Source organism: Ceratotherium simum, chromosome 10 (genome assembly GCF_057802395.1).
Source record: "Ceratotherium simum simum isolate JZ-2026a chromosome 10, ASM5780239v1, whole genome shotgun sequence".
NCBI lineage: Eukaryota > Metazoa > Chordata > Mammalia > Perissodactyla > Rhinocerotidae > Ceratotherium > Ceratotherium simum.
This window is the reverse complement of record NC_141909.1, coordinates 4418613-4433340: the sequence shown is the minus strand read 5'-3', so window position 1 is coordinate 4433340 and position 14728 is coordinate 4418613. Positions and strand designations below refer to the sequence as shown.

Below are 14728 nucleotides of genomic sequence, written 5' to 3'. Positions count from 1 at the left end.
CATCTACCAGCTGACACAGACCAAAAGGAAAGGAGGGGTATCTTCTTGATATAAGACTGAAATAAACATTTTCTTGAAAAGACAAATAAGCTACAGAATTCCTGCATATTCATATAGGTTTTTATTTTGACAGTTGCTGATTTATAAAAGATAGTCCAAATGCAATGATACAGGATCCTAGTCTAGAGGCATATAGATATAACACTACTTGTTACTGTATGGCATATAGAATAATATAGTTGGTCGCTGACTTTCGACAGCAAGATAAACCACGAGTAACCTACAGCTGAGTTGATTTCATTTTGTTGTGGTTGTTGTGTTTTGCTTTTTCAGAAAGCTTTCAGACATGGTGTGCTTCTGTAGTTGCTGTGCGCTCTGAAGGAAATCCATCACCCCTCTTTATACTGACACATGTCAACAAGGAGGAGCCTCCCCCTAGTTTCTCTCTGACTCAGTTATCCAGATAACTGGTTGAACACAAGAACTTACTTCTCTTTATTTTTGTTGGAGAGACTAAAGTCACTGGTCTGAAGGCGTTCCCAAGAAAGGCAGCTCTGCTTTCAAAGAGCAGTAGGTGGTTGCCAAGAGTCAGCAAATGTGGGAGGAGGATAGATGTAAATCTCAAACATAAATGAAAACAATAATGGGATAAATACTGCTGTAATTATGTTCGACTGTTTGAGGACTGCATTTCCATCTCTTCCTTAACCTCTGGATCACTCAAATATCTTGTTTATAATTGTCTTTCTTAGTGATGTCTTTATATTAATAACGGGCTTGAGCCTCTTGCAATAGCCAAGGTCAACCGTAAGAAGGGTCACTATTCTAACATCATGTTAGACTCAGCGGTACCAAAGTAAACAATGCATTTGAGTGCTTCTCATGTAACAAATATTCAACTAATAATCTCTCTGTCCCTATGCATAGTTGTGATCCCAGTGAGCATACATTTTTTTTACTGTTTTATTGAGGTATAACATAGCTGACATGCACGTATTTTGTACACAGTTCAATGGATTTTACATACGCAACATGACTACATAACTTCCACATGGACTGAGATGTAGAATCTATCCAGGACTCTGGAAGGCGACCTTCCCGCACTGCACCGTTTATATGCCTGGCTTCTTTTCCTCAATGCTTTGTATGTGAGATGTATCTAGAATGTTGAGTGCAGCAGTAATTCGTTCTTATTCTATTCCTGAGTGATACTCCTTTGTAAAAACATGTACGGGCATACCACCAGTTAGTTAGTTATGTAACTATCGATGGGCACTGGGTTGTCTCCAGTCTTTGATTTTATAAATAAAGCAGCCGTGAATATCCCGTGCGTGTCTTTTAGTGGACCCACGCCCTCACTCCCCTGGGTGCATGGAATGTACTAGGAGTGGAATTTCTGGGTCATTCAGCAGGCGGGTGTTTAGCTTTAAGAGATGAAGCCAAACCATGTTCCAAATTTCGAATTTACGGTGCCGGCAGCAGCGTAAGAGGGTTCCAGTTGCTCCACCTCCAGTGCGTGCAGTTTGCTATCTGCCTCTTTTCATTGCGATAGCTATTTATCCATATTTCCATCTGTTCTTCAGAACGATCACTTTTAATAACCGCAAAATACTTGGTGGAGCAGTGATGTCATTAAATAGTCTGCTATTGTTCTGAAATGAGGGCTGTTTTAAACTAGGAATGTAAAAGTTCATATAAACTAAATATTATTTATGGTTTTAAAAAAATAAATTGTGTGGTAGGTTGATTCTTGTTTCTAAGATGCTTTTGGTAACAAAACATACATATACATCACTGTTATAAATGCGGCTCATGATGACTAAGGACATATGTTTATTAAAAGTACCGAGTATTAATGCTTTTCAGCTGTGAGTTTTAGCCTTCACTGATAAGAAGGGTTTAAGGGATCTTGTATTATTTATACTCCTATGACTCCTAGGGAGAGTTCCCTTCCTGGTTCCTCTGTAGTTCAGAATTAGACTTGTTTACAGGACCAGTAATTGGAAACAGCTTTATGCAGGACTTCACAGGGCCCGCGGACACAGGGCTGGTGTCAGACAGCCTGGGTTCAGTCCCAGATCCATCTCATGCCACTATGTGCCCTTGGAAACTTAAAACCTCTGTCTCAGTATTCTCCTCCGTACAATGGAGGTGGTTATTGTTCTTATCTCGTAGGATAGTTAAGGCTAAATGTGGTGAGGCATTTTAAATGCTTCTAAAAGTGCTTGGTACACGGTGCTCAATAAAATGTTAGCTGTTGTTTTCACCCTCATCCCAGGATTTTCTTGTATATCCAGGTTAATTAACTGCAATTTTCATCTCAAGGGGTTCTCCAGTTTTTCACTTCCTAACTTATATTTCCAGTGGGGAAGAAGTGCAACAAAGGATTGCATTTAGGAACGAAGTCAATATGCATGATATCATGAGGATGGAAGGAGGCAGCGGCTGCTTCGGTAGCCATCACCCTCTCCCTTCACTCAGCTTCTAGCTCACCTTGTCAGCAACTGCAAACTCTGTCCCTAATTTCTCACCTGTTGTCAGAAAGCAATAACCCTCAGGTACTGTCTTTGGTCAAAGAATGAAAGGAAGGAACTCCCAGAAGTACGCAATCCTGAGTCACACCTCTCCATCCCAAGTTCCTCTCACAGACCAGAGAAAACCCTGTGAGATTCAGATATGGGATGGGCAGAGTGAGCCTCCATAGGTGTGCACCTTGCCAATCAAAAACAAAACTTATTTTAACTAAATTCTACAGTGTATTGGTAGAAGGGTTGGTGAATGACATAGCATAGCCCAGCAACTCCAGGGACTTTTCACTGCTAGCCTCTGTGTAAGTCCACCTGATCCCAGGGCAGTGTGTCTGGACAGCCAGATTGCTCAAGTCTGGAATGCTTTCATATTTTGTTCTTATCCTGTCTGGGTTCTTACCAGTCAATAATCCACTGAAGAGGCTGATTCGTCTCTGGCTCAATCTAAGGGTTTTGTGCCAAGTAGGATTCAGCTATTTCCTAAACTAAGTAAATACTCTCTAATTAACTTCCATGCTTCAGGATGACTGAGGACAGAACCTGACTTCTACATACCACTGGACCTCTCTGCCCAAATAAATTTAGTTCATCCATGTTCTAGGGTAGACCTTCTCTTTAACATGGACGTTTCCCCTATCCATACCTACACACATGGAAGACAAAATCAGAACCAGACAGATGCCTTGGCATTTAATATTCTGTCTAATGTAAAAGGTGTTGTATTTTACTAATAAAATAATGCAAGTTAGACAGTTTTGTTAACTATCAGGGAAGCCCACAGAAGAATTCTAAGGCAGAATTTGAAGTAAAACAGACCATCTCATTAATATGTTAATTTTGCCTATAGGATTGAATCATGGTTGATCAGATGACCTCTGATCCTCCTTGCTAGAAATTGGATGTTGAGTTAAATGCCTGTGTAATGTCAGTCAAGATATCGATAAGAGAAATGACAGCGATGCTGACTGCTATACGATGTGGGCATTTTGCTGGCTGCAAGTTCTTGTAACCCTCCTGCCAAGGTTGCTATTGCAATAATAGACGCATATTTCATTCCATCATAAATGAAGAAAGAGATTTTTGAAAAAATGAACACATTATGTTTGTCATTAGTTGCAAAAGTAATCCTTAAAATGCATTAAACCTGAATTTAATTTGTTTCCTGACAATAGTTTTTCCTTCCTTCCCATTCTTTTTTTTTGTGTGTGTGTGAGGAAGATCAGCCCTGAGCTAACATCAATGCCAATCCTCCCTCCTCTTTTTGCTGAGGAAGACTGGCCCTGGGCTAACATCCGTGCCCATCTTCCTCCAGTTTATGTGGGACACCGCCACAGCATGGCCTGACAAGCAGTGCGTTGGTGTGCGCCTGGGATCCGAACCCAGGCCTCCAGCAGCGGAGCGCACGCACTTGACCGCTGTGCCACAGGGCTGGCCCCTCTTTGTTTTTTTTTTTTAATAGCATTTTTATTTTGTAACCAGATATAGTTTGGAAACCAGTATCTATAAAATGTGAAAAAAAATCATTTAAAAGGAGTGCTCTTTCAAGCAAATTTATGCTACTCTAAATTACTAATTAATAATTTACTTTCCCCAATCTGAACCAGAATCTTTTTAACATATTGTGCTAACCCACAAATGCCTGGGTAGCCTCAGCATCCTTCCTCAGCTGGTCAACACAAAGTCGCCATCCTTATGAGAAGGGGAAGGACGTATGCGGTGACGTCGTGTCACCGATAGCTCTTGCCCTTTTTCCTGACTTCTACCAACATTATGTGCTGTAATTATAGGGGCGCTGCCGCCAAGGCCAGCTGGGGTTCAGGCAGGGCGTCGGAGAGGGGAGGCTGAGAGGGAGATCCTGAGATGAGTTGGCGGGAAGCTTGCATACTTGGGACCAGCAAGTGGCCGTCAGGAAGCAGCTCTGCTCTTTCTCTCCTGACTCTCGAGGTCTCTGCTGCACCCTCCGTCCCTGGAAAACCAGACACCTTCTCCGCCCTCTCTGCTGGGCTCCACTCTCCTCTCAGCACTGAAGTTTATCTTGTCCTCTCCTCCACCAACTCAGAGAAAACATGTACTTAATCATGTATCTCTTAAAGAGAGGTTAATGGTAAAGAGTATTATAATACCCAGTATAGAACATTTAAAAAATTAAGAAATCACCTCTCGGTCTACCCTTCAGGACACCTACTGTTAACATACGGTGTACTTTTTCTGTGTCATGGATTCATTTTTTAACATGGTTAAAATTATACTATAAGTAACCATAAGTATATGAAAGGTATAAATTTTGTTTCCAGCCTTAGTTTTTCACTTATTGTTATTCAAGGACATTCCCCATGCTTTCATAGTGTCTTTATAAACATCAATTGAATATTTACTGCTCATAAAAATAATAGTGTTTCACTATAGAAACCTTAGAAAATGCAGAACAATAAAAAGAAGTAAACAAAACTCTCTCTCTTTCCTCTTCTCAGGCTGACTGTGTTTCTTTGTAGGTCTTCTGGATATATTGTTGGGGTTATTCTTTATACAGACCTTATATATTGGGCAGTTTCACTAAATTAATCCATCATAGGGTGCATGCTATTTAATTGTGTCTTTAGTGTGGAATATTTGTAATTTTTGCTGTTGTTACTGTAATTAAGATAGCAATGATCATCCTTGTTCATAACTCTTTAATGACATTTCTGGTAATTGTCTTAGTATATATTCCTATATATGGAATTATTGGTTCAAGTGATATGAACATTTCAAAGCTTTATGCCACATAACCAAATTGTTTTTTAAGAAAGCTCTACCAATTTAAACTTCCAACAAAAGTGTATGGAAATATCTTTTTCGCCCTAATTTTTAAAATTTTTATTTCGCTTGCAATTTTAATGAGATTGACATTTTCTTAATTAATTTTTTTATTTTTTGTGAGACTGGCTCTGAGCTAACATCCATTGCCAACCTTCCTCTTTTTGCTGAGGAAGATTAGCTCTGAGCTAACATTGTGCCCATCTTCCTCTATTTTGTATGTGGAACGCCGCCACAGCATGGCTTGATGAGCGGTGTGTAGGTCTGTGCCAGGGATCCAAACCTGCCAACCCTGGGCCACCGAAGTGGAGCATGAGAACTTAACCACTATGCCACTGGGCTGGCCCAGAGATTGACATTTTTAATATGCCTATTAGCCATTTATATTTCTGCTAATAGCCATCCTCTTGATTTCTCTAGCAAGTTTAAACAACTATTTTTTCAAGAAGGCAAGTTCCAGTGATTGAATATGTATACCAGCTGAGTCTGTATATGTATAATAATGTGTATACAAGTGTCAACACTGTATACTATACCAGCTATTATCCTAGAACTTCATTTACATCACCTCTAATTGTAACAACCATCTAGGTGGACAAATATTACTCATCTTACTTTTATAGATGTTGAGACTGCAGCTCAGAAAATCTCTAAGTAACTTGCCCAAAGTTATCCAACTGAGAATTATTTGAACCAGGATTCCTACCCAAGACTGAACAACTCCAAAACCTGGCAAGCTTCGTCACTAAAGCTCCTACAAGAGAAACGATGCGGCTCATTCCATGGGAAACACACACACCCCTCTCAAAACAAAGCAGCAAATCATCCTAAACCTCAGCACCATTGTTACCACAGAGTGAACATCATTCCCAACATTTCTGTGCCCATTATAAAGACAGCAGGCTGGAAGGATGCACAGATGAATGGAAGATGATGTATAACTGGACGTACAGGTTTTTCAACAATAGGCTGAAAAAAATCTCTAAAAATGAATGTGGCAGGGGCTGACCCAGTGGCACAAGTGGTTAAGTGCATGGGCTCCGCTTCAGTGGCCCGGGGTTTGCAGGTTCAGATCCCGGGCGCACACCGACGCACCGCTTGTCAAGCCATGCTGTGGCGGCATCCCGTATAAAGTAGAGGAAGATGGGCATGGATGTTAGCTCAGGGCCAATCTTCCTCAGCAAAAAAACAAAAAACAAAAGGAGGATTGGCAACGAATTTTAGCTCAGGGCTGATCTTCCTCACAAAACAAAAAAAGAAAAGAAAAAAGAAATGAATGTGGAAATGCAGTTTAAAATAATACCTCTAACAGAATTTAATTTTATTTGTACTATTTATTCTTCGAAAGAATTTTGTATTTGGGTAATCATACTTTTAAAATTTTTTAAAATTTTTTCCTAGAACTGAAAGCAGAAAAAATGGTCACATTTGTTTTCTTGTACATTTTTATTGTTTCTTGTCCTAACATTCAACTTTCTAATCCACATAGAGTTCATTTGGGCACACAGGGTGAGACTTTATTTTTTCTTCTAAAACACTGAATCAGTTACCTGGAGATATCCATTGGCTGATTCTGCCTTTCCCTCCCTGCTGTATATTCTTTGCCGTGTGACGTTTACATTAAAGGCTCTTAAAATACTCTTCCTCCTACTTATGAAGCTCATATTTGTAGCATCTACAGCAAAGAATCTTAGAGATAGCATATCATAGAATCGTTACTCTTACCTTTAAAAAAAAAGGTCATTTAAGTGACATATTAAAGACCCTAAAGTATTATGATTATGTACCAATTGTGAAAACAAAATACAGGTACAAAAAGGGAGTTGGTTGCCAATGTGGTTCTGCACTTTGCACAAATTGAGTAGAGAAGAAACAAGAACAACGAAACGTCTTCATCAAGAGGAACAGTGGCTTTGAAACCCTAAGCACCATAATGACAATGGAACGTCACAGTCACACCCACTGGCAGAAAATGAGGACGGTAGTTGTCTTGCTGATGATGTAGACGCGCAATGTGGAAGGGGTGGGATGTGCGCCCTCCTGGCGACCAGCATTCCGGAATCATCTGGGGCTTTCTTTACAGGGGCACCCTCTTGCACATTCCTCCTGCTGCCCCCCCATCCCCACAGAACCCAGGTTGTCAGGGCTGCTGTCACAGACCAGGCTTTCTTCCTCCTTTCCTCACTCACTATGAGGGTTCTGACATCTGTAATCTGACCATCCAAGACTGTGGCAGATTCCAAGAGTGATAGTTTACATTGAAAAAAGAAGTATGTACTTAGATTGACGTCTCCAATTTCACATGCAAGCTTCACAGTCTTCATTCTTCTTTATTTATAAGAATTCCTTTAGGAAGATTACAATGTAGTTTTTGAAGCAGCTCAATTTGATCTATCAAAGAACATGCACATGGTTTAGTTGTGATTTACTTGTATTGTACTTATGTGTGATGAAGGAATTGCTTGACTTACTGCTTGTGTAGCTCAATTATCTAGTGAGAACCACTAACTGGTCAGTGCAGATTCCTTCAGAGAAAGCAAGTGTAGTTGAAGGAGACAGACACAAGGACTGTTTTGGAGAGGCGTATCTTAAATCACCCATGTATTGTTCCATTTTAAACTTATAAATCAATGTGTTTTTGTTAATGTATCTGTGTTTGAATCAAAGCATTAAAAGGACACTTTTCTCCTTATTTTCAGAGTTTTTCATCAGACTCTAAGATAATTATTTCCATGTTTTTACTTCAGATGGGCAGTGACATGCTAAGTGGCTGGATTTCTCTGACCTGAAGTAGCAATGGGCAGGGGGTCATGTAAGAACTTCAAGTATGTCTGTTCACTGTTTTATTGTTCCATTTCAGCACACAGACGTGGGATATTGGAATATTGGACATCTTTGGTTTTGAAGAATTTCAAAAGAATGAATTTGAACAAGTAAGTGGGTTTCTTTTGAAATTTTGTAAATTTTGATGGATTTTATTCAACTAGTAAGTTAGATCTTTTTGATTCAATAGAGATTATTTGCATAATTACTTACAATCACAGAATTAAAATAAGTACTTTGCCATTCTGTTTTAAAATTAATGTACCTAGTTTGTGGACATATTCATTTTTATGTGGTCTTGTAAACAACTGGCATAATCATTTTTTTTAAACAGAGGCACTTGTTTTAAAAGATAATGTTAGATGAAGACGTGAATCGTGCTTGTGGAAATATTATTTCAACTGGGTCAGACAGACGGAGAGCATCTGTATTTGAAATCAGGGCAAAAGTCTTCAGAATCCTTGGCCCAAAACCAGAATGGAAATTCTCTCTTATGCTAAATGCTGTTATTTGTAGATTCATCTTTATATGACATTCATACCTGTAACCATGGGAAATTCATGACTGATAGATCATTGATAGATTGAAGAGGCATTGATTATTTTTAATCCATTTACAATTTAAGGCACTTTGAAAAGTACTAAATTCTTTAGGTATCTTAATAGTACTATATGAATAGTTTAATCAAGTTAAATACATCTAAAAAGTAAGTGTTAAAGAAGAGAGTAGAAATAGAACTTGCCTTAGCAAGCAGAGAACGAAAAATAAACCTGTAAAAAGGTACAGATGGAAAGACAGAAAATCTAATTGCACTTTATTACATAAAGAATTACAACTACGCAGTATTCAGGGAGAACTTTTAATAATTACGTAACTTGCTTAGCTCTATTTTAATGCAGATAACGTGGTGGTTAATGACACCAGGTAAGGCGTCATTGTAAATTGAGGCCTTGAGAATGTCATAAATAGAATGAACTTGAAACCCAGTTCTGTGACTTTTACTAGCAGAGCTGTCTGGGCCGAGATGAAGACTCTGTAATGAGATTTGGTTTCCTTGTCTGTAAAATCGGGTTAACAATAGATTTAAAGGGTTGTGAGATTGAACAAGATTACTACTATAGAGGTTCTTGTGTCAATTTCTAGCTCACTGTACACGTTTAAGAAATGGCAGATAGCTGCTGTTACTGTTGTAAATTGGAACACTTGAAAACCTTGTAAAATTCAGCCTTATTTTTTTCTAAAAATGTGGTACAGCCCTGTGAATAGATGCTAAATCATGCTGACTCACCTAATCCAGAGTGAATTATCATGAATCATGTTCTTTACAAAACTTTACCAAAAGTCTAGTATGAAATAAAACCAAGGAGACCATAGATTTCTCCTCCTTTTATACTTTTGTGTCCATGGATTAATGGAAAAAGGAGGACTTCGTGGTTTTATTTATTTATTGCTTATTATAAGAAAAATAGTGATGGACATAAGGAAGAGATCAGTTAAAAGAGTGACCAGTGGGATGTACAACAACACGCACAGGTCTGCCGGCGGCAACTTGTGATGTATTTCTCAGCGCGAGTGTTTGAATGTTGTCTGGCCGCGGTATTGATTCCTTACATTTTTGCCTGAGAAAACATGTGTGCTTTCGTGTCTGTAATGAGTCTGACTGGTTTCTCCCTCTCCTGGTGAGTGACGGGCAGCAATCACAGGTGGAATGGTGTCTTGTGGAGCCCTCTACTATGGCCAGCCTCCCAACCCTCTGCTCCACACGGGGCACAGTTATCTATCATGTCTGTGCTGACAGCTGACATCTGTGAAACATTCATGTTATTTTCTTATTCGAACTTACTTATTTTACTACAATTACGTATATCCCTTATTATTCTTTCTTTCTGCTAAATATTTTAATTATATATTTTAGAATATATTCACAGCCTGAGATTTCTATATAACAAAGAATGACATTTCTTCAAATCTGAAGAATGAGTCTCTAGAAAATACCAAAACTCATTTTAGATATTTGTGGGTAAAATCTCAAATCAATTCTTAGACTTAAATTATGAAAAAAGTATACATTTTTAAAGATATACCTTTTTCTTAGTAGGTTTGCTTGGCTATTGTGCACATAGGAACTAGAAGTTATTTTAAAGAATAAAATTATTTTCTTTGTGATTAATCTAAATCTTATTTTACAGTGGATTTAGCAAATTCCTAAATTTGAATGTGAACTTTTTAAAGGCCTTTGGTTTGAATGATATATATTCTAGATTCTTGAGTTGCTAACAGAATGTGAACTTCCTCATTTTTTATTGTTGCAAATTTTCAACAAAATGTGTAGCAAATTGTGTTCAAAGTCAAACCCCAAAGAATATTAGTGACTTTATAAGTATTTATTTTATTCTGTTTTGAGTTCATTGACCCATCTATTAGCTGTTTGCTAGAATGTCAACTCCTGCAGGGTTGAAATTGTCTAGTACAGCATTTTGTATATAACAAAAGCTTAACACGTGTTTTCAATTGAAATTTAAAGAATAAACTCTTAAGAAAAACACTTCATAGTGGGTTTCCTAGTGCTTCTCCTTAGTTGGGAATAAATGTATGTGTTTCTTGACAATTGTCCGTCCGTAAGAAGCTTGACAGATGTTGAGAATAGGGACAATTTGAGAAGATACTAAGAAGCACTTCAAAACATCAGCATCTCCAACCTCAAAATCCTCAAGTAACTCTAAAAGATTAGATGGGTGCTTGTGATATTTTAAATAAGAGTTTGTTTCAGCTAATAGGAAATGCTAATCCTGTTTTCTCTGACTTTTAATGAATCATTTATATTCAGGACTATTTCATATATTATAATAAAGACCATTTATAGAGTAAAAAATATTTACTCTAAACAGTAGTAATTTGATGCTTCAATGGAAAAGGCATACTAAATAATGTGAGTCCCAAAGTACAATTTGGGAGGCTGTGAGTTTACCACTCTGATTAATGAATTAATTATATTATTACCAACTCACTCTCTGTAATGTAATACCTAAATTCATAAACTCTCATTTCCTTCATTATGTAAAGTTTATCTCTCCAGCACTGTAAAGATATCTCCTAACGCGTTGAAAGGAAAGGAAGCCTCTCCAGTCTACTCTCCAGCATTAAACAGTCCGTGAGTTCCAAGTATATAAGGCTCGCTAAGTAGGAAGATAACAGCCAAGACAAAGGTCCCCCTTATACAGTGCAATGCCAGTGGTGTTAGGAAAGAGAAAGCAATTCAAGGCATAAAAATTGGAAAGGAGAGGTAAAAATATTTCTACTTCCAGAGATGATTTCATATTTAGAAAATTCAAAAGAAAGAATGAAAATATTACTATGAACAATGAGATAACTTGAAAAAGGAGCAAGTTGTAAAATCAGCCTGTAAAACCAATGACTTTTCTATAATTTAAAAATAGCTTTTCAGAAAATGTACTGGAAAAGAAGACAACATTTACATTGTCAAAACTAAACAACTTGTGAGGAATACTGCAAAGTGCTCCTGAAAGTCACAGAATTACACTTAAACAAATGGGAAGACATTCTGCATTCCTAGACAGAAAGGCTTGATATTAAATAGGTGCCGATCCTCTCTAGTTAATTTATGAATATAATTTGATATTGTATCACTACAAATAAATGAAGAATGAATGATGAAATTAGAACAAATCAATTTTATGGCTTCTAATAGCTAATGAATCTAGGCAACAAGTATCAATGACTGCTAACATTACGAAAAGAGAGACAACGTACACAAGATGCATATCAAGTGTTCTTGCCAAGAAAGAAAGAAGGGAAGAGAGAGGGACAGAGGGAGGGAGGAAGGAAGGAGAGAAGGAAGGAAGCGCAAGGGAGGGAAGGAGGGAGGGAGGGAGGAAGGAAGGAAGGAAGGGAAGAGAGAAAACCTGAATATAATGAAATTTCTTGAGCTAATTACAGGAACTGAGGACAGAGGAACATGATAAAATAAACCATGAGGCTGTACTCTGCAAAATCCAGAATGTGGGAAACTGGACAAAGGACCTGATTTCTTTAACATATAAAATACAATGGTAAAAATGTAAAAGAAGGAGATTAAAAGAGATCTAAGAGATACGTAAATCAGTTAAATATAGGGCATGTAGATCCTAATTTGTTAAACTAAGTATAAAAAAATTATGAGTTAATTAGGATAATGTGAAATCTGAATATTTGCTGAAATTAAAAAATTATTGTTGATAGAAATTATACATGATAAAGGTATTGTGGGTGTATTTTCTAAGTCCTTACATCTTAGAGAATTATACTAAGATATTTGCCAATGAAATGACAGAATGTCTGAGAATTGCTTCAAATGAGTCTAGCTTTGAGGGTAAGAGGGAAATGGATAAAGCAGAATTGGCCATGAGTTAGTAATTGTTGATAATTGTTGAAGTTGGTTGATGGCAGGTGGGGTCTCATTACATTATTCTCTTCACTGTTGAATATGTTTAAAATTTTATATAATATACTATTTTAAATGAATATGAAAATTGAGGTTATGTAAATATTATATTAATAAATATAAGCATATTTCCTCTCCCAACATGTTATTGCAAAGCTCTGCATGCTACAGATCTCTACCAAAGGCACAAAGAACAAAATAGTGGAAACTAGTGATTTAATGTCCAATAATCTTCCCAAATTCCCCACTAGACACATAACATGCGGCTATGTGTAATGAAATCCTTGAAGCTATGGAGTCTAGTAAAATTATATATCAACAATCTGCTATAAGAATATAGAGAATTTGGAGGGAGAACACATTTGTTCAAAGTCAAAGCTTCTGTTGTGGAAGACAAAATTGTGATGTATGACCTAGCTTCAAGCTAGGCTCCATCTGAGCTGATTTCAGAAGAATTGTCAAGAAAATGTTTCTCTGCTTACAAACTCTTTTATAAAAAGTGAGATTTATTAGAAAGTTCAGATGAACAACAGCTCAGTCAGGCTGGGCTAAGTGTTCAAAGAATTTGGGAAAAGCCAGACACCTTGACTTCTAAAGTGTTATGAAATGGGATTATAAAATGGCAACCTCAACTTCAAAAAATACCATAAAATCCTTAGTTGTGAAATCACCAGCCTAGGTATGATACAAAGATAAATCAAATAATCTATTAGCAACCATTAATTTAATTCATACCATGTACTCTTCACATGGATTATCCCATTTTACAGATGGGAAAACTGAGAGTGCTCCAGTCTGCTTGGTAAGAGAGTATATTAGCAGTGCCTAGAAGATCTATTTTTCTGGCTCATTTGCGTCAGGGTAAACTGTGGTTCATCCATTCAACAAATGTTTTTGTATGTGTACCAAGTTCCAGACCCTGTACTAGGCACTAAGAAATACCCAGACATTATGGTGTGATAGGTAGGGTGCAGAAGTAGGAAGGACCAGTTCTAATTGGATATCCTGCGAGAAGGATTGGGAAAGACTTAATGAGGAAAAGGTTGCTCTTTTTGCCCTAAGTATAAAAGGACTGACATCATTTTAATCATAGTGTATGTTCTAATAGCTATTAGGTATCAAAATTGATCTATTTACTGCTCACTGAATTGATCTAGGAATATAATAAAATATTTCTTTGCTATTTTAAGTTGTTTCACATTTAAATTCCAAAATCATACATACATTAAATATCTAACCCTATCTTAAAATATTTTCTGCTCTATGGTATTGAATTCTCTGAAATCATTTCAGGAACTCATCAAGCTATTGATAGCACAGTTTAAGAAAAATTTGAATGTGGAAAGTTATTTTCATTACATAGCAGAACCCTAGTATAGTGCTACTCATGTTTCTAAAGAAAAACAAACAGAGCAAGTAAATAATGAGTTGCCATTTTAATGTACTTCTTACAATAATATTGGATTCTATGTTTTAAAATAGTATGCTTCGAGATCTTCTTCAGGTAACAAGCTTTGAAAACTTTAGGAAATAAAAAAATGAGACAGAGGAAAGCAATTTTGAGCATGTAAACTGTACATTGCATGACATTTTTTCCTCAAACCCTTATAAGTTAATCACTATTTTAGAGCTAAAGAAATTCACAGAGGAGAACACAACACCTGAATCTGGTCCCAGAGCCAATGATCTGTGCTATTTCCAGTACCAAGCATTCTTTGAAAGCTAGACTTTAATTTTTATTAGTATACACTTTATAAATTTAAACTACTGTCCATTCAGGAGTATGTTTGCTTGTATTTCTTGTAGGACAAACGTTATTTATTCTATTAATTATCTTTTCCATAGCAGAGCATTTCACCAAATCGGCTTAAGTATGAATAAATAAGTTAGAGAATGCAGGTTTATCTTGTTCGTTGTAGAGTACCAGGGTGATTGAAAGGAAATGTTACAGAAGTAATAAGAAGAATTAATGGATTTGAAAATATACTTCAGGTCACTTTAGAAAAGAGTGAATTGAATTAATGGCGGCTAACCAGGAAAAAGCTCAAATTTGCAAGAGTGGCTGTCCAGATATAAAGTCCCAAATGTGCTAACTAGGAATATGGTTTTATTTAGTTTTCTGTTAATAATCAGTAATGGC

The 14728-nt window shown here is 37.0% G+C and overlaps 1 protein-coding gene across 2 annotated transcripts in view; it reads left to right on the top strand.

The window, feature by feature from the left end:
• MYO16 (myosin XVI) overlaps positions 1 to 14728 on the top strand; it is a 550785-nt gene that overhangs the window by 344900 nt on the left and 191157 nt on the right. For both annotated transcript variants that reach the window (XM_087435860.1, XM_087435859.1), the window contains exon 21: positions 8185 to 8257. In XM_087435860.1, the coding sequence (XP_087291986.1) occupies positions 8185 to 8257 (73 nt within the window). The remainder of the gene's footprint in view (positions 1 to 8184; positions 8258 to 14728) is intronic.